We start from the raw sequence: 27,539 nt of genomic DNA on the forward strand, positions 1-27,539 counted from the left end.
TGGTGACCCCAGCAAGTGAGAAGCAGAGGTGGTTTCCTCTTCCTTGGTGATCTCCAATCCAAGTACTAACAAGAGTCAACTCTGTTCAGCTTCCATTGTTCTCTATCAGGGTAGACTGGGCCTCCCGACTGGAGAGCTCAGGTTTACACCCTAAGGAAATCCTTTAACATTTAAAGGGCCAAGGTCTGACTCTCAGCTACAGATCTGTCCCTGCTTCCTAGACACTGCTGTATCCCAGGTATGACTCAATATCTCAATATTATCGGGAATGATAAAAGCAGAACAGAGAGACAGCAGTAGGGATGAATACTGCCAACCTGACCTGATACACTAAATATCAAGCATCTTAAGGGTCATAGCTGACTGTGCACTCCTAGTGGCAATTGTATTGCCTACTCAACAGATCCTTTTGACGGATCCCTTACTTTCCACTTTTGCAATCAAGTTAACAACAAACTCAGATACTGCCTCAGTCACCTGGCTGGCTGGACTCCCACAAACATGAGGATTCTCAGAGCCATCCTGCGATGCAGATTCCACTCTTCAATGGCAGCTGCCATGATTAAGCCACTCAGGAAGAGGAAATTGGTATCTAAAAAATACTGGGGGCAAACTTTGTTGGCGGGGAGAATCCCCAGGAAGGGAAAGAGAATGATGGGAAGAAGGGCTGTCACAGACAATGGCAATGCTTCGGTGCACCAGTAGAAGGCCATGAGTAGAATAACGTAGAGACATTTTCCTTCCTGAAAGAAAACCAAAGGAGAAAAAGGTAAGAGATAATATTATGCATTGTTTAGCTCCTGAGAATGTACAAAAATGTACACTTCATATTATTGTTATCTTGCTCATGTTAATATCATCCAACAAATTAGGTAACCAACATTTCCTTTTTTAAAATTTGACGTTGTCACACCCATATTTGTTTATAGCCAGCTTCCTTCCCAGAGCTGAAGATAAATTATTTATTTGTATTTATTTGTTATCTTTTACAGTGCACCTGTCTACTTAGCCTAGACTTCTAGGGCAACCAGTAGCCCAAATGAAAACTACAATTTTTAACAACAAATTGTAAACTCTTAAACAATAGAAGAGCTCCCCTACCCCAAATACACACATGTACACAAAACAGAAATCAGATGCCGCCAATGGTCTGGCAGAATAAAGGCATTTATTTTTCAGCTGTATTGAGAAGAAATACTGTTCTATAGATGCCTGATGGACTTGTCTGGAAACCATATTCTGAAGTCTGGGTGCCTCCATAGGAATAAGTTTGCCATCAGGAGAAAAATGTTCAGTCCATTTAATAGCAACTTAATTATGGTATTATTTAGCTTTAGGCTATGAGAAATGTCAGGCACCCATTTCTACATACAAGAGGACATTTTTCTCCAGGCATACTGGCCACACTACACAGGAAAGACCCTTTTTCCAATAGCCACCTTCTTCATTTTATAACAATCAAAGCCTGAAGGAAAAAGTAGACGGTCTTATTCTGAATTTCCAATTCAAATTACAGTCTTGAGTGGCCAAGGACAGACTTCCCGTTCTCTGCCACTGCTCTACTGATTGGGGTGGGAGGAATCGGAGGCCTTGCCAACACTGCAGATCAGACAGCACAAAAATAGCAGTGACCTGCAGGGCGATGTGAGTTGTTGGGATGGAGCTCTATGTGTGGCCCAAACTCTATGGTTTAATCATAGAGTTTGGGGCAAATCCTAGTGCCTCCCCACCCCCCATGCACCAGAAGTGCACCAGAAGTGGCATACTGTGTCAAAGTAATGCCAGGGAAACTGTTTCTATGCTCCCCAGCATCTCCCAGTAGGTTATCTCCTGGCCTTTCCTAATCTCCTTATATGGCCTCCCACAACTGCTTTTTTAAAAATGAACATGGATGGCAAATATTCACATTATGGAGTAACACATGTAATGTTTACCCCTCCTCATCTCAGCCTGAGATAGTCTTGGGCAAAGTGCAGTCTCTCTGGATTCTTCATGAAAGCCCAAACTCTCACCAATACTTGACTCATGGGCTATGCATTCACTGGACCTACCTGCCTTCACTGTTGCACTTAACGCTGCTAAGCTGTATAACATCCTGTCTTGTTGTGGTTTAGAAAAGCAAAGTCCGTGCTGTGTGTCCATGTGATAGAAGAGGCCAAAGTGCACTAGTTTCAATGTAAATGGCAAAGGAATGGGAATAGTATCCTTTCTGACTACCTTTGACTTCCCAAATCAGTAGAAACTCTCCACCCTTATATATATGCTTGGTTGGTACTGGGAAATGGTTCAGCATGGCACGCTTCAGTTCTAGGGCTGCCAACCTCTAGGCGGGGCCTGGAAATCTCCTGGTATTATAATTGATCTACAGAAATCAGTTCCCCTGAAGAAAACAGCTGCCTTAGCAGGTGGACTCTCTATGACAATATACCCCACTGAGGTCCCTCCAACCCCAGGCTCCACTCCCCCCCCCTGCCCCCCGCTGCCTGAATCTCCAGGTATTTCCCAACCCAGAGCTGGCAACCCAACCCTATGACCTTAGCAGGTCCTTCATAGATCCCTCATTTGACCATAAAGTGCATTTTGATAATGGTAGCCATTTTCAGTGTGGTTAAGAGCAATGGACTATAATCTGGTGAACCAGGTTAAGAACATAAGAATATAAGAACTAGCCTGCTGGATCAGACCAGAGTCCATCTAGTCCAGCACTCTGCTACTCGCAGTGACCCACCAGACTTGTAGTGGCCCACCAGTGGCCAAGGAGAGACTTTCTGGGTTTGTTTCCCTACTCCTACACATGCAGCCTGCTGAATGACCACAGGCTAGGCCCAGTTCTCTGAGAACTCCCTCAGAGAGTTGATGGTTGTGGGGAGGGGAAGGAAAGGCAATTGTAAGTCACTTTGAGACTCTCTAAAGTTGAGGAAAGGTTTCTTCTTTTTCACCTTGGAGCAGTTACTTTTGCAAAACAAATAACTATTCAAACTATCATATTTGGTCTCAGATATAGACTTTCTTATACATCTTGTGACTCAGTCAATTTTTCAGCCATGTGAACGATTAACAGCAAAGAACTCAGGAATGCCTTGGGGTTTTCTTCAGTTACACAAGAGATTCTTTATATAAACGCTTCTGTTAAGACAGAGAAGGGAGACGATAAGAATATTGTGGTTTCACTTTACAAAACAGAATGTCCTATTTATGGGAACCTACAAAGTAGAAGTGAAACTACCTAGCTAGCACATACCTCTAAGCATGCTATAGACAGCTGTGAATCACCCACCAGCTGCAGTTGCCTCTGGGGGTGGGATGGGTGGAGCCAAGGTGACCGCTTCCGCTTAACTGAGGGCGGAAGCGAAGCCCAGGCCATGTTGGGCAAGGACTGACGTCACCAGGAGGGGAGGGCGGATTGACCCTTTAAAGGGGAAAGCCCTCCTTTGTTCTGGCCATGTGCTTCGGCCAGCTGGCGATTTGCCCACCCACCTCTCCCTGGGTTCATTCGGTTGTTGCATGTTTCTGTCATAGCTGTTTGGCGGTGGCGCATGGGTAATGATCTGGAAGTGCTGATGGCGGCAAGAGGCAACCGCCCTGCCAAACCGGCAAATGGGGATCACGTCTTGCCAGGAGCGTCTGCCCAGCAGAACCCCTTCAGCGGAGCGAAGTCCAATACAGGGCATCCGCCCATTGGAGCGTCGCTATGAAGCAGACAGGCCAGATCAAGACCCATGCTACGCCTCACGTTTCTGTTTTTGGTTGGCTAATAAAATGGCTATGGCCAAAATGTTTATCCCAGCAAAGAGTCCAGTGTGGTTATTGGAGAGGATTCACCCTGGTGGTTCCCACCCTCAGAAGGCAAAGAACTTGCCAAAACGTTTCCTATTACTCATTTCCTTCTTCCCTAAAGAGTCAATCCTGCCTCTTTGTAGCAGGAGGTGCTCCAGAAAGGCCCGGGAGATTCCATTTTTCTGTTTGCAGGGAGCACCCAATCTGAAACAGCTATTTGGAAACTCCTAATTTTTTGCCTGTGGTAATGTTACCTTAGAGCAATGGTTCTCAACCTGTGGGTCGCGAGCCTTTTGGGGGTCGAACGACCCTTCCACAGGGGTCGCCTAAGACTCTTCTGCATCAGTGTTCTCCATCTGTAAAATGGATAAATGTTAGGGTTGGGGGTCACCACAACATAAGGAACTGTGTTAAAGGGTCGCGGCATTAGGAAGGTTGAGAACCACTGCCTTAGAGTTTGGTTTGGGCTGTGTAAGAGGGATGCTGCTTGTAGAAGAAAGTCCACATGAGGCTTGTTGCTTTTAAAAAAAGAAGTAGAAGAGAAAAAGTACTGAAGAATATTCTTGCCATCTAAATCGTTATGGAGAGAAACTGAATGGAGCATGCTTTGCTCACATGATAGTTAGGGAGAGAGAAAGGGAAGGTGTTGGAAAGAAGGCATCCCTAAGAGTAGCAAACAAAAGGATGCTGCTGGCTCCACCGCCTCCTCTGAAGGACCAACACTTTGTAAAAAGGAACATTGCATTCCTCCACTTCCAACACTAGCAGTAGGGTTGCCATCCTCCAGGTGGCAGCTGGAGGTCTCCCATTATTATAATTTAATCTCTAGGCAGCAGATCAGTTAACGAGGAAGAGGAAGAGGAAGAAGAAGATTTGGGTGCTGTGTGGTTTCCGGGCTGTATGGCCGTGTTCTAGCAGCATTCTCTCCTGACGTTTCGTCTGCATCTGTGGCTGGCATCTTCAGAGGATCAGGCATCTTCAGAGGATCATCTTCAGAGATCCTCTGAAGATGCCAGCCACAGATGCAGGCGAAACGTCAGGAGAGAATGCTGCTAGAACACGGCCATACAGCCCGGAAACCACACAGCACCCAAGTGATTCCAGCCGTGAAAGCCTTCGACAATACACAGAAGAAGAAGAGTTGGATTTATATCCCCCCCTTTCTCTCCTGTAGGAGACTCAAAGGGGCTTACAAACTCCTTTCCCTTCCCCCTTCACAACAAACACCGTGTGAGGTAGGTGGGGCTGAGAGAGCTCAGAAGAACTGTGACTAGCCCAAGGTCACCCAGCTGGCGTGTGTGGGAGTGCGCGGGCTAATTTGAATTCCCCAGATAAGCCTCCACAGTTCAGGCGGCAGAGCTGGGAATCAAACCCGGTTCCTCCAGATTAAAGTACACCTGCTCTTAACCACTACGCAGCTGCTGCAAATAGCACCTTTAGAAGGGGGACTCTATGGCATTATTGTTGGAAATGAGGGACTTTACACTGTCTCTCAGACTCCAGAGGGGACATAATACCCGAGAGCACTAATTATTTTGAGCCACTCTGACATTCCTGGCTAAGATCTTGTCTGTATGATATATCTGAAAAATAAGTGGTTCAACTTACAAGGTCCCACCTTGCTGCTGCTTTAGATGACCAGAGGGAGAGTTTAAACACATTTCGATTCATAGTACGTTGGCTAATTCATAGCTGCACCGATAGGATGGGAATGAACAGCCAATCTGCCTTCTGACCCAGCTAATAATACCTGCGCTAAGAGCAGTCCAGGAAAACATTTGAACACATCAGTTCTCCTGAAAACTGTTAATTCTTTCTGAAATAGGTCTACTTAGCGGGGAAAAATGGGCTAGCCTATTCTGCAGAGCAATTAACATAAATCTATACTGGAATAACTGGTTTCTCTGTGTGGATTTTTTTCACTTAATTTATGAGCCTTTGAAGAATAAAAGGAAGTACGGGAGTTTGCAAAGATTCTGGGAAAGCCTCATTTATCTCCCCTAGCCCATGCTGGCAAGAGCTGTTCAATTACACACCCTTCTTCTGACCTCAGTCATAAGGCAAGAAATGTAGCTTGGGTATCCCCCCTTATGTAAAGGAAACAGTCAAGCTATGTTACAGCAGCAGCCGCTCATACTGCCTCCAGTCTCTCTTGGGCCCTTTTCGTACACAAGGTTTGCTCTGGAATTACTGCAACGCGCATCGACATCCCGACCTTTTTGTTGCCGGTTCGTTGCTTGACATCATTCGTACTTCGGCCAGTTGTTCTGGAACCGCATCTGAATCCAGAAACCCCGATAGTTTGCATTGCCGCGGAATGCGATGCAAACGAGAGTTCTGATTGGCTGCTTGGCCGTTCCTGGGCGTGTCGTTTGTGACGTTTGGCCCCGTCATCACGTTGTCACGCTGTGACGTGGCTTTCAATTTGTGATGATGACATGCCACATCTTTCCATTGGCTGGACATTAATAATTCTAGATGTCTTGCATTGAGTGTGCTGAGGCGCTGTCCCTCAACACAGCATCGGCAGAAGCTCCCACTACACATTCCGTCACTCTGAGCTGGTGCGGCGGGTTAACGCTTCTGCCCCCCCCCCCCCCAAAATATCTGCTCCAGCTCTTCAAAGTAAGGCATGGTCCGAGGACCATTACCGGAAGTCTTGTTGGGCTGATTAACTCTTTTGAAGTCACGTTTTAAAGTGTTTGCTTTTATCCTACATTCAAGAGCAGTTCTCTTGTGCCCCCTGAGGTGCATCTCCGCCACCACTTTCTCAAAAACATTTACGTTTCTGTAGCTGGACTTTAGGGAGCGCTGTACTTCCTCCTCCCTCCATACTGCAATCAGATCCCTCATCTCGTCGTTCCGCCAAGACACATCCCTCCCAAGAGCTTTGTCTGAGTTGGTGGCTGAGCTGTTCGGCCCATCCATTTGATCTCCCCGGGCGCGGACGTAACGCAGCCAATGAGCTACCAATTAAGCGTTATCTCACAGTCTCACGGCACTGTTGCGCAGAGATCTCGTTTTCTCGAGACCTCACTGCAGCGAGACAATGCAATGCCTGACCAAGCGTGAGGAGAGGCGGGAGGCGAGTGAGACGGAAATGAAACAGTAAAATCTGTGTGCGCAACTGGCAAATTCTTTGCTTCTCTTGATTGGCTGGGAGAAATCGCATCTCCGCGAGGGCGTGATTCTTAAAACCTGCTTGGTAGTGTGACGTTTCACACATAGGGGCAGAAATGTGGAGGGAAACAGTTTTATCTGAAAAAGTTGCAGAAGCATCGAGTGACAGGGAAAATGTGAGGCGACGCCTTGATTGGGCGACAGAGTAGGGGTCGAACTGCATTCCAGAGCTGGTATGTGCGAACAACAAGCAGAAACCGTGACGACCACAAATATTTAATCCAGAACAAACCGTGTGTGCGAAAAGGGCCTCTGTCTCCCCATCTCAGTTATTGCAGTGTCCTGAAGTAGCTCCATTACTGTAGTGGAAAACTTTGGTAACCTGGCCTTGGATTACGGCTAAGAACCTCCTACTGTGAAGCCTCCATTCTGGCACCTACTACTAGCTGTCAAGCCTGGGTACTGCTGACAACAGTCCATTAGAAGCTGTTGTGACAAGACTTTTGCACACCTCATTAGCTATGTCCCTTGAACCCTGCCAAGAACATGGATGCCTCCTGTGTTGCCTGTTCCCCTTGCAATCATTCACCGTGCACAAGAACGGTTTGTTGGCTGCATTGACTCCTGAGTTAAGCATTCTGCAATTTTAGCAGCAGTCAACCGCATGAGATGAGGCGTGGCTAAGTGTTTCTGGTGCATACCCTTTTTTAAAAAAAAAAAGCACACTTCCTAAGGAAAATTTAAATTGCTGCTTTAAAGGAGTGATCAGTATGTTCGGCTGCATAGCCTATCCAGAGAAAAGAACCTTTCCTATGATAATAATGCTTCTGGCTGCAACTTCAGGAAAAGCTTCTTGCCTAACTGCTGGGACACCTGAAAAACAGTCTTTTGTCAGCCTGGCAGGAAAGCTTTTACAGACAAGTTTCCCTCTCCTTTAACTCACAAATGTACCTATGTGAATACAGCATGCTTGCAGTGATAGCCAAGTAATCAAGTCAGTGGTTAAAAATCATTTTACTGAGGAGAGGAATGTTATCTAGGAATGGGGTCAGGGCTCTCCACCTCAAGAAATAGTGACAGAATCAGTTATCCCTTCCACTGTTTATATGGGCAACAGTTCCTGGAGTTCCCACCTGCACTCACCTTGCTTTCGTATCACCCCACAGCACAAGCCAGAAAATGTGCTGATTTGTTGTTGGGAACGAATAGCTCAGCCTAGAATCTCTCATAAGTAGAATGGCTTACAATTCTAGTATAGTCATCTTATTTCCAGCATAAAATTCTAGTATAGTCATCTTGTTTCCAATATAAAATTGAACTGGATTTCTCTCTGTTTTCTAATGGAGAGGATTTCACCACAGAAAGACACCACTTTTCACGCATAGATCATAATAGCCAACAGCTGTTGAATATTAGAAATTCAGATATAGTAACAATAGACTTTTGTTTTCCTGTTTCTCTAAGTGCTTCTAAGAATGTCTCCAAGTCCTTTTCCTAACCCTGTCCACCCCTATCTAGAAGTTACAGTCCAAAAAGGAGCAGCAGTGGCGTAGGAGGTTAAGAGCTCGTGTATCTAATCTGGAGGAACCGGGTTTGATTCCCAGCTCTGGCGCCTGAGCTATGGAGGCTTATCTGGGGAATTCAGATTAGCCTGTGCACTCCCACACATGCCAGCTGGGTGACCTTGGGCTAGTCACAGCTTCTCGGAGCTCTCTCAGCCCCACCCACCTCACAGAGTGTTTGTTGTGAGGGGGGAAGGGCAAGGAGATTGTCAGCCCCTTTGAGTCTCCTGCGGGAGAGAAAGGGGGGGATATAAATCCAAACTCTTCTTCTCTTCTTCAAAAAGAAAGTTTCTTCCTGTCTCCAATGGCAAGTCCATCCTAGCAAAAGGGTGAGACTGAGTAAAGCCTCGGGGCCTTTTGAATTGTGGCCCAACAGAACCATCAGTTTTCTGAGATCTGATCTTCTAGACCACGGACCGTCTGTAGAAATGTTTTTCTTAAGCTTGCTTTTAAAGAGTAGTAGCTGATAAAGATCACACCGTATTTTGAGACACGAGAGGGCAGAAGGCTCCATTGGTTAGTTCAGGTACAGCTTGAAAAAGCCTTCCAGTGTGGTGTGGTGTGGTGTGCCAGTGAGGGATGAGACGACTTGGGACCATGAACATTTGTAATCAAAACAGGAGCTCTCAAGTTGCTCAAGCTTCAGAGCCGCTGCACTATCCCACCCTTGCTTTTTCCCTTTGCGACTATAGTTCAATGAATATGTATTTATTTAATAAACATAAATATACGCAGATCTAATTGGTTAAAACTCATGCATCCTAATATTCTGTTCTAATGGTATTCTATTGAAGCCTGAAGCTTAAATGCCTTCAAACTCATATGATTGGTCAGCCCAGATTTAGAACAATTAACCGATCATTTTGTGGGCTAGTAACTTTTTTCATAGAAATATTTTATTTTGCATTTGATTAGCTCTTTGATGACGAAGCCTCAAATACTCAGGGAAACTCTCACTTGTTAGAAGCAAGCTAGTTGCAGCTGAAGTTCGTCTGGGAAGACCCCCATCCCCACTCCTCTTCTGGCAGGTATTTAGTTTAGCACATGCTATGCACGTACTAGCTAATCGCACATGCTCATGGGCAATAGCAAAGGCAGTAAACTCCTGGCAACTTAACCTATGGCTCATGAGTTTGCCAGAAATCTGGCAGCAGGCGGGTGCATGGGAAGGCATTGTCATGCATACAAGAATAACATTTCTGGTGATTCCCAGAGTGGACTAACATTACATAGGCTGATTCCGCATGGGCCAAAAACAGCAGTGTGAAAATGGTGTAAAAGGGTTTAAAACGGTGTAAAAGGGTTTATACTGTTTTCACACCGTTTTCACACCGCTGTTTTTGGCCCATGCGGAATCAGCCTTAGTGGCAATTTTTCCAGTACTTTTTCCCAGCTGGCCCCCTCCCCTAGCTTTTTTGTTCTCAATCTTAAAATTTGGTGTTCAATGCAAAGAGCTTGAGCCAGATTGACATACAAATGCCCACAACTGTTTGAGCAGGGTTGGGATTTGTCTATTCTTCATGAATTCCATGGTGAAGTGGTTAAGAGCAGGTGAATTCTAATCTGAAGAACCGGGTTTGATTCCCCACTCCTCCACCTAAATGGCAGAGGCTTATCTGGTGAACCAGATGTGTTTCTGCACTCCTACATTCCTGCTGGGTGATCTTGGGCTAGTCACCGTTCTTCAGAACTCTCTCAGCTACACCTACCTCACAAGGTGTCTGTTGTGGGGAGAGGAAGGGAAAGGAGCTTGTAAGCCACCTTGAGTCTCCTTACAGGAGAAAAAGGTAAGATATAAATCCAAACTTTTCTTCTTCCCCTCCTTGAAAAGCAGTGTTATTTTCCATGATTGCACCATCACCAGCAATGCAGGCCCACCTTAATGAACCAGGGAATGCAGTTTAAATGGTATTTTTCTAAGATATATCCTGACCTTTATGGTGGGACCAAAAAATCAGAGGGGTGTGTGGAGGGCGGGGGCGGGGAATGAATGGGATGGTGATGCCTAAATAAGCAAAGGAAAAGATTTCCAAAACAATCATGTTTTTAATAACTTCTTTACCCAATCTCTGTTGATCCCTTTCTTCTCTGGAACATGGCAGGATGGTCACGAGACTTCTTTGCTCCAAGCAAAAAAGCTGCTGGTTTCACTGGTCCTTAATAGCCACCTTGATATAAACCAGCAAGGCTATGAAAAGGTGGCAGCAGCTGCCCAATTACCATCTTTTAATTGTGAGGGACAAATTGTATGTTTCCCCCCTTTCCCTTGTTTGTGGATTCCCTGTCTTGGATGATGATATGCAGAAGAATGGTTAAGAAGATCTACCAAGAAGGGTAGCTACAAATATAATAGGTTACTATAGATATTGTTGAGTATTATCCACCATTAATGAGTTTTTAGTGTAAGCTTTAATGGAGTATTATTTTATGGTAATATTCTATTGTAATGTTATTTTTTAAACTTTTGTAAGCTGCCCTGAGCCCAACTTTGGTTGGGAATGGGTGGGGTAGAAATTTAGTAAAAAAAAATTTTAAATTATGGTGAAGAAATCACCAGCCTACCAAATACAGGGAGCTGCTACAGGCTAAAGACAAGCACTCACAGCACTTTTGTGAGTCCTTGGTATCAAAAAAGACAAGAAAATAAAAGATGATTTCTTCCACCTTTAGGACAGTGGTCTCCTGGGGGAAAAACATGTCTGCTATCAGTATGCCAAATGAAAAACTTAATATCAGTATACCCACTAAATGCAGTATGAATTTTGTTATCTCCACTGACAGTCTGGGGAGCAAAACTCCACTAGCAGATGAAAACTCTAGACTAACTTAAGACTTGCATAACTTCAGAAATGCATTAAGCACAAGCTTCCCTTCATCTCTGTGTGCCGTCCGGAATCCAGCCACATGAAGTTCCTTTGCCTGCTGCGACTGTGCCTTTCTTGTTCCCCTTGGCACTTTTCAAGAGGCTGTTAAAAAAATGTAACCTGTAACCACTCCCGCCCCATTACTTGCTGGCTGTAGTTTTACAGAACAAACTTGAGCAAAACCCTCAGTGTCAGAAGTTTAATCCCTCTTGGGAACAAAAAACAACTCTGGCAGCCAAAATAAAATAAAGCTATTTATTTTTAACCCCAAGAAATCTGTTTGCCCACAGCATACAAAAAAATTTACCTTGGGAGAGTGCAAATTGTATGTTAGGCAACCACAAGATACAAAGAGAGAAACTGCAGTTCTCTCTGAGTTAGTGTGATAAAATCAATAGCAAATTTAGCATCAAAGAGGTCTGTAGTAGTGATATACCAGAGAAGCACACACAGGTTTTCCCTATCACTCAGTCAGAAAATAAGAGCCAACCATGCTAGATTGGACCAAAGATCTTTCTAGTCCAGCATCCTACTTTCCTCAGAGTGGCCAAACAGATGCCCTTGGAAAAGCCATTAGTTTGGATCCGGAGCAAAGGAGTGTGTGTGTGTGTGTGTGTGTGATATTTACTTATTTGCAAAAAATTGTAGTGTGTGTGTGTGATTTACTTATTTGCAAAAAAATTGTATCTTGCCTTTCTGTCCTTACAAGAACCACCAAAACATATCATAATAAAATCCACCCCACCCAAGCAGGAATCGGTGAAGATACCTCCCAAAAGTCCTCCTTAAATTTCTTACAATTACGGGAGTGAAAACTGCACCTGAGCCTTGTACTTTACAGGTTCTTTTGTATCAGATGGGTGGACTTTCTTTATTCGAATGCTGTGATTACTCTTGTAGGAGTTGCTTGCAGCCATCAAGACAGCAGCCTGCGACATGGCAAGCACCCCACTCTCCCTGCTTCTTGCCGGGGGTCCTCCATAGCCTTCCTTTATGCTAGTGAGCTGTAAATGTGTGTAGAGGAACCTGCAAATCTGACGAAGCTGCCAGCACAGGTGGAAGTATCACCGGAAGTCCTGTACATATCTATTCATTTTAAATTTTTCATTCAATAAAATTGCAATTTCTTTCTCACTTTATAATTTTGTCTTGGGGTACTCCTACTGGGATATACCCTAGTATACATAGACTACAAGGTCTTACAGTATTCCTTTCTGGAACCCATTTTAGCTAATCTCCCTGGGTTGAGGTTCAGTTTGGGGTAACAAATAAGGGAATAGGTCCTACAGGTGTGTAGGTACCAAACCATATATGGCTTTGAAGGTCAAGACCACAACTTTGAATTGTGCCTAGAAACAAACTGGGAGTCAGCATAGGTGGCCCAAGACTGGAATAATATAGTTCACTCCAATCAACATCCTGGCTGCAGCAATCTGTACCAGTTGAAGTTTCCAAACACACTGAATGGGCAACTGCACATAGAGTGTATTGCAGTTATCTAATCAAGATGTAATCAGAGCATGCACTACAGCATCCAGACTTTTTCTGCCGTAGAAAAAAGGCAGGAAAGGCCATAGCTTGCTAAGCAGTCAACGCCCGTAAAAGACACTCCTGGCCATGGAGGCCACCTGCTTATCTACCAGTAGGCCTGGGTCCAAGAGCCCCCTCCAGACTATGGACCTGTTCCTTCAAGAGAGCACATTCCCTAGGAGCAGCATTTCAGGAGGCCCTCTGGACTGTACCAAGATGGCAGAGGTGAGAAAGATCCATTCTGCTGATAGAAATCCCCTCTAGTAGATCCAATCTCAAGTCTATTAAATAGGGGTTTCTCCCAGAAAAGCATTCTTAGAATTGCACTAGAAGTCTGAGAACTCTCTTGAACTGATCCACAGAGCCTCCATGCATTTTCTCCTCTTCTTATGGTTTACAACTAGAGATGAGTGCCAGTTCCCCCTCCATAGTTCTTTATGTTGCTGCACCAATAAATGGCTGCCACAAATGAACAGGCAGTACCAGAGGCATAGCGCGAAGGGGACAGGGGGGTGGCGCGATGCACCGAGCGGGCGCCCCTGCGGAGGCGTTCCGGGGGCATGGTGGGGGTGGTACGGGGTGTTCCGGGACAGGGCGTTCCAGAGGCTTGGAGGGGTGCATGGCACGCACACGCACGCATCAGGCACACTTCCCCCTAGCTCTGTCCTTGGACAATGCAATGCCCCTATTGACTCACTCAGGGGTAATGGTTACAGTAATGGACTGAAAGCCAAGTTCAAATTCCTACTCAGTCACGAACTCCTCCCAGACTAACCTACCTCACAGAGTAAATCTGAAGATAAAACAGAAAGGGGAGAGCCTTCTAACCGCACAGGGTGGGGGAGAAAAAAACAGATAAGTGCTCAGTCAACTGCAGAGCAATCCTAAGCAGGTCTGCTCAGAATCCTAGAGAATCCTACTGAGGTCTATTCAATGAGACTTACTTCCAGGACTCTCAGGACTACATTGTTGATCGTCGATTCTTTCTGTTATATTTTGTCATGAGCAAAAAATGTGGGCTGCTGTTTACCTATGTAACAAATTGTGTCAGCGTACATAAGTAAAACAGTATGTCCCCATTACAGCACAAAGTAACCCATCAGGCCAATCACCGCTGCCTCTACATGTACGGTGGCCTGCGAGGTTTGACAATACCTGATCTCTGGTAGAACTTCCAAGGAGGAAAAAGAAACAGATGTTTATTGAGCCTCTAGAGCAGGGGTCTGCAACCTGCAGCTCTCCAGATGTTCATGGACTACAAATCCCATCACCCCCTGCCAATTGGCCATGCTGGCAGGGGCTGATGGGATTTGCAGTCCATGAACACCTGGAGAGCAGCAGGTTGCAGACCCCTGCTCTAGAGGTACCATTCATGTCCCCTGGTCTGCAGCTGATAACAAATTGTGAAGGCCTGCTACTGTGCAAAAAAAATATGGCTCAATAATTCAGCATAAATCCCTGCCACGTAGAGTACATTATTTATGCAAAATCCAATATCTGGGCACCTTTAAAGAGAATATTCTGCCTTTAGAACACAACAGACATTTTGCTCCTCTTGTCCTATATGTAGGCTTGTATCTGCAACATCTTCAAAAGACATTACAAACTATTAAAGCTGTTTGTCAAGCTAATGTGCAATAACTGGCTAATATGAGATATTTACTAGCCACTAAAAGGAATTAGATATGTTATGTAATTCTGGTTCTACTCAATGAACAAAATGAAACATTACATATGCACCTACAAAACACTGAACAATTATTCCAAAAGGAAACCTTTTAAACCTTTAAAAAAGGACCTTTTAAAAAACCTTTTAAAAGGAAACCTTTAAAGAAGCTGTTCCATCCTATGAGCAATTGAAGCAATGTATTTCTCCTCTTTCTTTTATGCTGAGGATGTTGTAAACGAGGGAAATAACAGCACAATCCAGTGTCTTATCTAAGTAAAGACCCAAAGTAGATATGTCAAGTAAATAAGCCCCATAAAAATCTATCACAACTCTTTCACAACATGTGTTTCTTTCAAATACTCCTTTGGTCATTCCCTCCTCCCCAAGGGTATACAAAGTATGGCCCACGGACCCTTTTCATCCATGATCACACAAGGATATAATTGAAACCAAAAAACAAATCAGGGGTGATCAAGTGACATGGTCAACTCTGTGCCTCCAACAACATACCGTACTTGGAAATAAACCAGGTACCCCAGTGCCATTCCAGCATTTGTAAAGGGGAATAGAGTCTTCTCTTTACAGAAAGTGTCTCTCTCTAAGGCTCATTCCGCACATGCAAAATAATGCACTTTCAAACTGCTTTCAGTGCTCTTTGAAGCTGTGCGGAATAGCAAAACCCACTTGCAAACAGTTGTGAAAGTGGTTTGAAAATGCATTATTTTGCGTGTGTGGAAGGGGCCTAAAGGACAGGTTCTATCCTCCTTTACAAGACAGAACAGCTGAAGCATGTATGGTTAAGATAGGAGTAAAGGGGGTAGACCCCCATCCTGGCCCTGCCTACCAAATGGCCTCTGTATCTCAATATGGCCCTCAGGCCAAAAGATTTTGATCATTATTATTATTATTTGAATGCAATTGCATGTGTAGGTAAAAATACCACAGCGAATCTCACAGAACTAGTGATTTCAGCTCAAGATTTCCAGATAAGTAGTGGTCAAAGACTTGGTAAAACTGGAGTTATTCATTATTCTTTCAGGATCCTCTGTAAATCTGTTACAATTTCATCCTAAAAAAACAAGACGTGTCAGCCACTATAGCTGTTGTAGTTCCCATGAAAATGTCCTTCGGAGTTTGGTAACAGCCACCTTCTCCCTTGGAGATTTTTAATACCCAACATTTCTTTTACTACCTAGACGTTACAGCTGTATCTATATCTACGGTCCAGGAAGTTGATGAAAATTGGAAGCTTTCCTTTTGTGTTCCCGGGAACAAAAGATATCACCTGGCCATCATGGAATTAAGTATCTCCTATGCATTTTACCCCCAAATGGCTCTCTCTCTCCAAGCATGATACCTTTAGAATTTTGGAAACGCAGGTTGAAATATCCTGGTCAAAATTTAAATTACAAACTCCTCAGGACAGGAGTTTTTGTCTACATTTTTAACAGCTCAATCCAGAGCTGAGGCAGACAGGAATGGTGCTGCTTGAGCATCAATTTGCCCACTCCATGGGGATTTCCCGCAGCATGGGAAGCCCAATTTTTTTAAAGTCCAACCCCCCCCCCCACACACACACACACACACACACGCAGGGGAGAATAGAGATATTCTACAAAAATTGCAGTGGTAGCTAGAGATTGCTACTTGACACAGCAGTCCCCTTAGAAAACCAGGTGGCTGTGGTGATTTTGAGCGTTTTTGCTCAGCTTTGGCTGGTGCATCACTGTGTCCATTCCTGGGTCAATCAGACCTAGCCACAGGGTTCTATGCTTTAGATCAAGGCTACTTCAATGTGGTGTACTTGAAGAGCGTTTGGAAGTTGCAGCTAGTGCAGAATGCTACTGTTACACTGTTGGTCAAGGCCAATTATCGGGAGAATACATCCCCAAAATGAGCCCAAATCAAAGGTGTTGATTTTGATCTTAAAAGCCCTACATGGCTTGTGATTGAAGTATCTGAAGGACTGTCTTCTTTCATATATTTCTGACTGGGAATTAAGATCACAGGAAAAGGTCCTCCGAACTGTCCCATCAATCAAAGAAGATCATTTGGTGGGTGCACAACAGAGGCCCTTTTCAGTGGCAGCTCTGGTTATGGAAAGACCTCCCCAGAGAGGTATGCCTGGCCTTCTCACTTGTGATCCTTAGGAGGCAGCTTTGCTTAGAATTGATTAATTGATTACTGATTATTAATTGATTTAAAACTGATTCATTTTCTAGCAGTCCAAAACTGTGATTTTAAATTTTGGTTTTATCTGTTTGTATGTAACCCTTTTTATTTATATCATAAGCCACCTTGTGCTCTGTGAGGGGGAAAAAAGCAGCTAATAAATGTTTTAAGTAATAAAATAAAAAGAAACCAGGTGGGACTTTTAACCAGCTTTTATTCAAGCATAAGCATTTGTGGACAAGACCAGAACTGCCTAAATGTTCTAGAAAAGCAAACCCTCACACACACACACACACAAGCAGGAGGGGGACTTTTTTTTACAACACAGCTAGGATGTGAATCCACAACCAAACAGGATGAACAAAGTCCAGATGAAAATGCTCTCCTGGGAATTTTCTTTCTAGTACCCTCTTCTTAGTTAAACCAAATGTTCAGTCCTATGTGCACAAGTCTAACAGTGCAATCTAATTTAATCCCATTGAAATGAATGAATTTAAAATTAAGTAAGCATCCTTAGGATTGCACTGTAAATGAATTCAGTGGCACTAACTAGGCTAACGTGTGTCATCACACTACTTCTAGACTACTCTTCTCCAGAAAAAACAGGTTCCATGCATGCTCAAAGCATTTTACAGGCCCAGTAGACACAAAAGCACACACTATAATATAGTGTACAAACATCCCACATGGTATATTGTGACTGTTCCTGTGGATCCTAACCAGCTGTCTGTTTCAGAATTCCAACGCTACTACTGAAAAGCCCCAGAATGGGACTCCACCCTGTGCTCCCTTTGGGCTGTTACAAAGAGGAAGAACTGATATGATAAATGGAGCTGGCATATAAATTCATGCAGGGTGAAATTTTTTATAACAAGGCAAGCCAGATTCCTTTCAGGTTATTGTGAAGATTAAATGAGAGAATACACAGTCTAACCCGTTCCTAGCCCTTGGGAAAATGTGAAAAAATCACAGTGAAGTATGCATTATGAAACAGATAAATATCCTTTTGCCTGAATATCAGCATCAATGTCCTCCTTAAATCTGCATAAGCGAATATTTATATAAGGCTGATCTGTCAAAGAAATAAGCTTGTTACAGTTTCATCACCTGGTTATCTTGGAAGTAAAAATAATGTCGTCTGGTTGGAATGATATATAATAATAATTTATGCTGCATTTTTATTGCCCTGCCACACAATAAGAACAAGGAATGAAGGAAAAAATAAAGTAGCATCTCAGGACTTGAGAGGCACATTGAGTTGATGGAACCAATTCAATTATTCCAGCAACAAAAGAGGGATGTTTTCATTGCATTTTCTGAGAAACTTGGGTGGGATTGATTTTCATATGAAAATATTATTTAACAGACCCTGCAGGGCAGATATACAGGAACAGTCACAATATACAAAATGGGATGTTCATGATTTACTGTAACTTGCTCAAGGAAGCAACTTTCTGGCTGAGAGGATCAGAAGATATAAATGCTTAAAATAAATAAATAGCTTGTGAGACAACTATGAGGCCCATGAACGACATTATAGACATTCCAAGATACCATGTGTTCTAAGAGATTCACAGTGCCATCTTAAGCAGAGTTACAGCCCTCTTAACCCACTGATGAACATAGAAGGGTGTCTGCTTAGTTGGCATTTGGGAAACAGCAGGAAAACAAGAAAAAAAAAATATTTTGCCAGAGACTGCAAACTATGTGTGTCCAGGCACTGGTCTCCATTGAAACTTGGCAAAAAGCAAAAGAGAAAGTAGACAATTCTGGTTTGGAGAACAGTTCCGGCTGATTTTCTGCATGTTGATCTTTTAATATATTTTCAGTTCCTGCACTTATGTGTATAAATTAGCCACCATCTCCTCTTTAAATTGTGGGACAGAGGGAACTGGAATTAAAAGCCTGTAATATACGGTATATTATATACCCTAGTGTTGTCAAGGCAATACTACCTAAAGTGGAAAAATGTGGGAACTATTACAAAGAACTGTGATAGAAATTGCAGGCAGGTACAAAAAGTCTGAGAGCAACAGTATATTTGCTAGGGCGCACCGAGAATAAGCTTTGAAGCTTGTGAGAACTCTTTATCAGGATTTATCAGGCTCTTTATCAACAACCGGAAAAAAGGAGTGGGGGATATTGTGTCGGCTGCAAAGCCCAATTCTGAAACTGTTATGCAACCCAATTGCTTAGGAAGTTGTCGTAGGCTTTGTCTATACATTAAGCTGGACCCTGTGCAACATCTGCACTGACCCTGTGCAACATCTGAATTTCCACCCCTTGGCACAGGAGTTTTCCACCTGCTACATCTCGTACAGCCCCAAATTCCTCATGACAAGTTGTTCCTGGGATCCCTTGACCAAGGGGCAGGGGTACAGGCTTGCTGCAGGAGAGAGGAATCTGCAAAAATTGTGACCTCTTGTCCCATCCATCAGTGGGAATTTCCTGCTAGATCCAACCCATAGAGCAAAATGCTGAGGTGGTAGAACAAACTCTTCTACTTCAGACTACAGGTGAAATATGCAACCTTTGCATTTTGTCTGGCATTTAAAATCAAGGAAATTTCTCCCTTGCTTTTGTCAGCCTGGCTTGAATGTAGAATCCTCCACATTAGGAGGTAGTCATCCTCTGACTCCCAGTCCCAGCAGGCAACGGAAGGTCTCGGCTTCTATGCCCTGTTGTTGGCCCTCCAGAAGAACTGGTTGGCCAGTGTAAGAGACAGGATCCTGATCTGGACTAGTTAGACCACTGGTCTAATCCAACAGGGCTCTTATATTCTGTTTCTGCCATGCTGATTTCCTTTTCCATGGATTTTTGCCCCACAGGAAACATTCCAAAATGTGCTTCTCCACCTGAATCCAAAATGGTACACTACCACTTCTGCATGGTGTCACCTCACTCTGCCTCATGGGGAAGCCCAGACACAGTCTTTGTTGCATCTGCACATCGGGGCATCTTCTGTGAATGAGACTCTAACTGTGAGCCAACTGAAAGGAAGGCAAGTCAGACTGATTGAAGAACAGACACAAAAAACTGGTGAACTGGTAGGCCTGACTAGTTTGGAGAACTAGCATAAAACAATCCCTAGACAAGGAAGAAAGGGCATTCCTGAGAGGAACTGTGGACAAGACCAAGACGAGAATTTATGTCTTTCTGGTTATGAAAGAGAGGGAGAAAGAACTATTATCTAAGCACAGCTGCTAGAAGAAAAGGTCGCAATCCAGAACTGGGATTTCTATGCTACTGGGAGGGAGGGAGTGTTCTCTAGAAATCAAGGAAATAATTTTATCCTTAGAATGAAACATAATGCTCTGGATAGAGGGGATAATACTCATGAAACAAGGGCACCTGGATCTCCAATAGAGAACATAAGAAAGAGCTTGCTGGATCAGACCAGAGTCCATCTAGTCCAGCACTCTGCTACTCGCACTGGCTCACCAGTTGCCTTTGGGAGCTCACATGCAGGATGTGAAAGCAATGGCCTTCTGCTGTTGCTGCTGCTGAACATCCGGTCTGCTAAGGCATTTGCAATCTGAGATCCAGGAGGATCAAGATTGGTAGCCATAGATCGACTTCTCCATAAATCTGTCCCAGTCCTTTTTAAAGCTATCCGGTTAGTGGCCATCACCACCTCCTGTGGCAGCATATTCCAAACACCAATCACGTGTTGCATGAAGAACTGTTTCCTTTTATTAGTCCTAATTCTTCCCCCCAGCATTTTCAATGTATGCCCCCTGGTTCTAGTATTGTGAGAAAGAGAGAACAATTTCTCTCTGTCAACATTTTCTACCCTATGAATAATTTTATGGACTTCACTTATATCCCCCCTCAGACGTCTCCTCTCCAAACTAAAGAGTCCCAAACGCTGCAGCCTCTCCTCATAGGGAAGGTGCTCCAAAAGCATGGCCTACTACACAAATAATAATGCTTCTCATACTGTTTCTACATTAAAAATGTCTTGAGGGACAAGGCAGGAACTGGTCTTCCCTCAGCAGCAGGTTCTAAGCCCACTTGGGCTTTCCTTTATTTTTTTAAAAGCTATTCCTCACAGCTGCTGTATAGCAGAAGAGAACCTGAACTGGGGTCCTGGGTCCAGCTTGGTAAAAACCCGAACGTGTAGTTTAAACCAAAGCCTGCTATGGAGTTCATTTTCTACCCTTGGAGAACTACTCTTGGAGGAGGCAAGCAAGAACTTTGTGGGGGTGAGAATTCAAGGAGATGCCCTGCAGATCAGATTTAAAAACAGAAAGAACGGAAGACAAGGGAGGGGGAGGAAGGACAGTTTTTTCTTGCATGAGCTCTTGACAGATTTCTTGGGGAATTTCCTTCCATTAGTAAGAGGCAGAGGATTTGCTGTTAGTGCATCTCACATAGACAATGGCTGTAAGTGCTCTTCGTGGGAACAAGAGTCAAGAAATTTCGTCAGGGACTTCAAAGGAAGCAACTTGGCTGTCTTCAGAGGATCATTCTTAGTGGTTCCCCAAAAGCCATCAAGGACATACATGTGGAAAGTGTCATGGAGAGTCTTGGTGGGGGGAGAGGCTACTCTAAAATCCCTTGGATGGGATTCAAAGAAGGATCATTGTTATGGAAGCAAAAAATGTATAAGCTACAAAGAAAGGTATGAAGAAAGGCAGGATCTTGGTCTAGAAAGGTAGGACCAGCTCCAGGTTTGGGGGGGGGGGGCTAAGCAAAGAGAACCCAGGGGGCCCCATGCCAACTACCAGGCCTCTCTTTCAGCCCATCTGCCCATGAGTCCCCCGACTTGTTTGCCCACTATTCTCCATCTTGCAAGCTCTCCCATCACCTGAAGGAACAGCTGCCACCATAAAAGTAAGTACCAATGGTGATGGGTGGGTAGTAGGGAGTCAGTAGCAGAAGGCCCCGCCAGAAGCCACAACCCTGGTGCCTGCGCCACTTCAGAGTATGTTGATGCTGACCCTGACAAAACTTGTCTAGAGGTGGTGTAGGAGGGACAGGGGCTCAGCGGTGAGAAAAAGGAACCACCACTGGTACTTTTTCACTGTTGTAGGATGAAGGATTCCCTTGAACATGTTAAAGAGAGTGCTTGTTAGGGGCGCTGTAACTCAAGAGCAAGCAGGAAACAGGTTCATAATGGAGGGGTCTGGTAATGAGAGCATTATCATTTTCTGGGAGGGCTCTTATGAAGACAAACCCAACAGCGATCCCAGACAGAAAGTCACCAGGGAAAACTCTTCAGAGCCTAGAAATGCAGAGGTGAGAAAAGCTTCTGCTGTTGATGCTCAGGTTCTGCATGGCAGAGGCTGACAAGAAAATAAGAAAAGCTCTGGGGGTTCAGACTCATCAAGTCCGGCATTCTGCTTCCTACAGACCAAATGCCTACAATACGGCAGGAAAGCCAAAGCTGCTTCGAATCCACCCCCTGCCACTAGCATTCACAGATATACTGCCTCTGAACATGGAGGCTCAATGCGAAGAAGGAAAAAGCCATTGTCAATAAGAACGGAAACAAGAGAGGCTTTCAAAAGTTCCTGTGGTGGGCTGCGTCTTTCAAACGGGAGGGGGGGTTAGGAGGGGGAGAAAGAAGAAGCCGGTCCCTGGGGGGGGGGGGCATCACTAGCCAAAGGTTACCTTGGGGGGCAGGCTGAAGAGGATGGGCAGCAGCACCAGCGGGGCGCAGAGAAGCACCAGGAAGCTGCGGATACTCCACAATTTCTTCACTAGGGCTCCCACCGCTGCCATCACCCGAGAGGCACCCGGAGGAGAAACCGGCTTGAGAGACCGGCTGCGGCGCCAGGGTTGCCGTTTTATCCGGAGGGAGGCCGGGAGGAGGGGAAGGAAGGAGGCCGGGCTCTTGCCCCCAGGCGGCGGCACGGAGCAGGGCGCGCGTCCTGCGCCCGGCGCCCACCTGCGCCTCCCGCTTTAGATTGGAGGGCGCAGATTCCTCCTGCCCCCCGCAAAGGGTTTGGGGTCAGCGCCACCCCCCACCTCTTCCCCCCACCCCCCGCGGCGGGGAGTCAAAAGGGAAGCCGGGAAGGGGGCTGGCCCTGTGCCAAGGGGAATGCGCAACTGGGAGCCGGCGGCACAAGGTGCCCTGCGTTTGCAAGGAAGGCGGGTAGAGTCAGGGTTTCCGGGGGCATTGCGTGGGAAATGACTGGGCTACCGACGCAAACCGGGATTGCGAAAGCCACGCGCGATAGAAACCAAAAGCACCCTCCCTCGTGCCTTTTCATTGAGTGGTGCAAAGTGGCATTAAGTCGCAGCCGAGGGTTTGCAAAGCAAGTGACCCGCAGAAGTGATTTTCGCCATTGACTTCTTCTGTGCAGGGGCCTGCTGCCTGGCATGTCTTGGTGGTCTCCCATCCAACATCCAAACACCGACTCCGGCTGAGCCTTGCTTTCATTGAGAGATCGTGTTTGTACAGATTTTTCAGCCCCCCCCCCCCCCCCCCGCGACGAAGCAAGTCGAGCATCTGCTCTTCCAAAAGTCGTCGGGTTCAATCCCCAGGAGATGCAGTTAGGAGGTGATGTGGGAAATTTGTTCTGAAAAAGTTGCAGTCGCGGATAGTGAACACTATTCGTTTTCGTAGGCCTGTGGGCTGATTCTGTATACAGTAGTTTTAAGGAAGTGGAAGGATTGTAGGTTGTTTTGTATTATTTGTTTGGTCCTAAAGCTTTTGGGTGTTCTCTGCATCACTGTTTAATCCTCTTTCCACACAATAGGGGAATAGGAAGAAGCGACCAAGCAGGGATTAGAGACAATACAAGTCAGATCTACATGAATTTTCAAAAGATTTTTATTTACATGGAGCCCACTCTTCCACCCATCAGCAAATCAGAGTATTGGGCTGTTTTATTAAGCTGGTTTAAAATTTTGATGTGTATGATTTACATAAATGGCTTTGAGTTAGCTATGCATGTAAAAATGGTATAAAAGTAAATCTTTAAAAATACTTAAATATCTAATGTATGTATATATCCTCCTGGAAGGGATGCGTCTGGAGCTTAAAGTTGTAGAGGCATGGTCTCTCTGCACAATCTTGAACCCTGGAAAAGCTGATGAAATATGTATGTGCATACCAGTTATCAAATAGTCATACAAAAGCAGACCTATGTTCAAATCTCCACTCGATTTCTTTAGGTATTAAATCATTTTCTCCTCAATTAGGAGTCCAGCATCATCCGCTCCTCCATATTCTCTTTACCACAACAACCCTTTGAGGCAGGTTATGTGACTGGCTGAAGGTCACCCAGCAACCTTCGGTGTCTGAGTGAGGGGTCTGAACTTGACTCTCCCTGATGCTAGTCCAACACTCTAACCCCATGGTGGCGAACCTTTGGCACTCCAGATGTTATGGACTACAATTCCCATCAGCCCCTTCCAGCATGGCCACCCTTCGTAGGCTATGTCAGAAAACTCAGTCAGTGATAATTGGCTGGCTATTAAAAGGTGTATGTAAACGGATCCACACACCACTCTCAGCTTTAATGATAATGATGATGACACATGTATGTGTAGACAGTGTGGAAATCTTGCTGCTGAGCTTGAGCTTTTTTATCCACTCAGCTTCACCTCTAGTTGTCATCTGTTGTTTTTTTTAAAAACTTGAAAGCGTCCCTGTTTTGTTAAGGGTTGCTTATTTGATGTTTATATTGTGATAAGATGTTATGTACTTGTTAACCACCTTGGGTGTTCTTTCAACAGGAAGGTGGGATGTAAATAAATAAAATGAATGCACATATAGATATGAGAAATGATGTGTTGAATCGGATCAGTGGTCCATCTAGTCCAGCATTCTGTTTCACTCAGCAGCCAACCAGTGGCCCTGGATTTTTGCTTTATATTTATTTCATTTCTTCCTCACCTTTTCCCCATAGCTGCTTACATCATTCTCCTTTCCAGGTTGCTATAAGTCAGGTATGACTTCAGTGTAGGGTAGTTTGTGCATGCTCTAAAACAGTGGTGGTGAACCTTTTCGAGACCGAGTGCCCAAATTGCAACCCAAAACCCACTTATTTATCACAAAGTGCCAACACGGCAATTTAACCTGAATACTGAGGTTTTAGTTTAGAAAAAGCAGTTGGCTCCGAGGCATGCTTTTACTCAGAAGCAAGCCCCATTGCCAGCAACCGAGCTTACTCCCAGGTAAAGGATTGCACTTTAGTTCTTCACGTGAAAATCAGTGAGGTTTAACAGCACTTAACAGGGTTACCTACACTGCTTCCCCAAAACTAGGTCTTAGGTTTAATGCTAATAATTGAGCCCAGCGGCCCAGGCCAGCCTAGATCTGTATGTGGGGGTGGGGGGACTCTGTTTGCTCATGCCCACAGAGAGGGCTCTGAGTGCCACCTCTGGCACCCGTGCCATAGGTTCGCCACCACTGCTCTAAAAGATTCTGGAAAACACTACCAAAAATGCTCTAAGACTTTTTTTTAAACAAAACAGCTTTTATTTCATAGGAATTTTCTGTGTGCTGTTTAATTTCATTTCAGATGCTATTCCTACTCTACATTCTGTTTCTATGCCAGGGCAAAAATTGGTCACATGTTTTTTGTGGGGAGAAGGTAATAGCTGAGAATTTTCATCATTCAAAAGAAGTTCTAGTTAAAGAAAAAGTCAGGGATCCCTAAGGTCAAGTAATGAGAAACATTGTGAAAATGGAAGTTATAAATCCCCAAAGTTGCATAACATTCTTCAGTAACTACTGACATACATCATAAAGAACAATGTCCTTATTTAATTAAAGTTGCACCTATTGGGGCAAACAATGAGCTGAATATTTTGATTTCCCTTTAGATTTGTGGGTACCATAATTGCATCCTGCTTGGGACTTTATTTTTTTTTTATGCTGATAACTAGTTATGAGGCTATGAATCAATATGAATTGATGATGTTTTCCTCTTTGATTTTACCATAAACTAACTTCAACATATTGTGGCATAATAAGATATATACAATTCCTACTCCAGTAACTCACATTAATGGGATTTTTCAAAGGTATTTTGCAAACAACGAAAACAGTAGAAAAAGTTGGGCTTCTGCTTTACCAGGAATGAGCATCAGAAAATAGCAATTGCCATCCTGGTACAGAGGGGTTTTTGGAGCCAACAAATGTACTTTTTTGTTTGGAAATTAAATGTGAGGTTCCCTGGATACTGGACCCTAATCAAAATTCCATCCTTGGAAGTCTGAGTACTTTGCCATTCACACTCACGCTATTAGTGCTAGCCTATGCACAATATACCCAAGTGTGCTGCTCCAGGGATGCAGTTTGCAGTCAAGAGAACATGAGAGCTATCGCTGGAAAACTCTGGCTTCTCTCCTTTTTGGGGAAATTCAGAATGCCTTGAAAGAATTCCCAGGTTTTCTTTCTCATCTAGCACTGGCTTAGGCCTCTTCCACACATGCAGAATAATGCACTTTCAATCCGCTTTCACAATTGTTTGCAAGTGGATTTTGCTATTCCGCACGGTAAAATCCAGCTGCAAAGTGAATTTAAAGTTCATTATTCTGCATGTGCGGAAGGGGCTCAAGATGGTGCTGGCTAAACTTTTATAATAATCATAATTTACTGACCTGATGACACTTAACACGTTATTCTAAAGTTCAGCTCTAGACATACCTTGCAAAGCTGCCTCAGGCCCCTTCTGCATATGCAGAATAATGCACTTTCAATCCACTTTCAATGCACTTTGCAGCTGGATTTTACTGTGCAGAATAGCAAAATCCACTTTCAAACAGTTGTGAAACTGGATTGAATGTGCATTATTCTGCATGTGTGGAAGGGGCCTCAAACTATCATGTCATTTTAAAAAAAAATAGAAAAAATAAAAACAAAAAAATCAAGAGACACTTTTTCCCCTCCTGCTTTTACCATTTTTCAATTACAATGCATTACAAAATATAATTTGCCAGTAAAATTTATTTGTTTACTTAATTTAAACCTCACTTTTCTCTGGAATGGGGTCACAGAGTGGCTTATGTCACTCTCCTTGCCTTCCTGTTTATTCTCACAACAACCCTGTATGGTAGCTTTGGCTGAGAATGTGGCCCAAGGTCATCCAGCAAGATTTCAGTGGGAAAAGTGGGGATTCAAACTTGGAGCTCCCCAGGTCATAGTCTGACACTCTAACCACTACACCACACTGGCTACACTATATGATCAACAAAGCAAAAAATGCTCTGCATGTTAACAGGGTACAAAAGAAAAGGAGATAGGAGAAGAACAGTTCTCCCCCAGAGTTACACTGTTCTAAGCCTATCGAGTAAAATGGATTTAGGAGGGTGTAATTCTGCTTAGGATGGCAGTATTAACGTTTAGCAAGACTTAGCTGAGGGTGACACAGATATTGTGTCTGAATCGGCAGAAGAGCATGTGGCTTTCAGTCTTGCAAAGGGTTTTGAGCATAGCTAGCATGTTGAATCAAAAGGATCAGTGCCTGCACTTTGTGCATAGGCTGGCACTAACAGGGTGAGTGTGAATGGCAAAGTACTCAGACTCTTACTGACTGCAGGCTCTAGCTCCTTCAATCCTAGTATGGTGCTTATTCGGGTACCAATTGTAGGGTCCAGATTCAGGCATTCCCATGTTGAAAGAGCAAAGACCACTCTCTCTGTCCTGACCAATGGGATTGTTGCATGCATGTATTGGAGGCTTTAAAAATTCCTTCATGAGGTTTGCCAAGTGCGCAAGTCAGTTCAAAGAGCATCTTCTCATTCGTAATCATGTTGCTCCTTCCAAAACGGACGTTCATATTGTTGCTCCAAAGACCTCATTTAAGATGTTAACCATTAAAAAGGACCCTGACCAGTATTAACGAGAAGAATTTTAACTTGAGCATAGTTGGGATGCACAAGACA

At 44.3% G+C, this 27,539-nt stretch overlaps 1 protein-coding gene across 1 annotated transcript in view; it reads right to left on the reverse strand.

The window, feature by feature from the left end:
- Window positions 1-22,441, reverse strand: part of SLC13A3 (solute carrier family 13 member 3) — a 53,679-nt gene extending 31,238 nt beyond the window's left edge. Inside the window, exons 1-2 of the mRNA XM_048499043.1 lie at window positions 22,311-22,441; window positions 478-743 (exon numbers count right to left, since the gene is read on the reverse strand). Of these exons, the coding sequence (XP_048355000.1) occupies window positions 478-743; window positions 22,311-22,421 (377 nt within the window). The 5' untranslated portion in view covers window positions 22,422-22,441. The remainder of the gene's footprint in view (window positions 1-477; window positions 744-22,310) is intronic.
- Between the last annotated feature and the right edge of the window lie 5,098 nt (window positions 22,442-27,539).

This window comes from Sphaerodactylus townsendi, linkage group LG05 (assembly GCF_021028975.2).
Source record: "Sphaerodactylus townsendi isolate TG3544 linkage group LG05, MPM_Stown_v2.3, whole genome shotgun sequence".
NCBI classification, from domain to species: domain Eukaryota; kingdom Metazoa; phylum Chordata; class Lepidosauria; order Squamata; family Sphaerodactylidae; genus Sphaerodactylus; species Sphaerodactylus townsendi.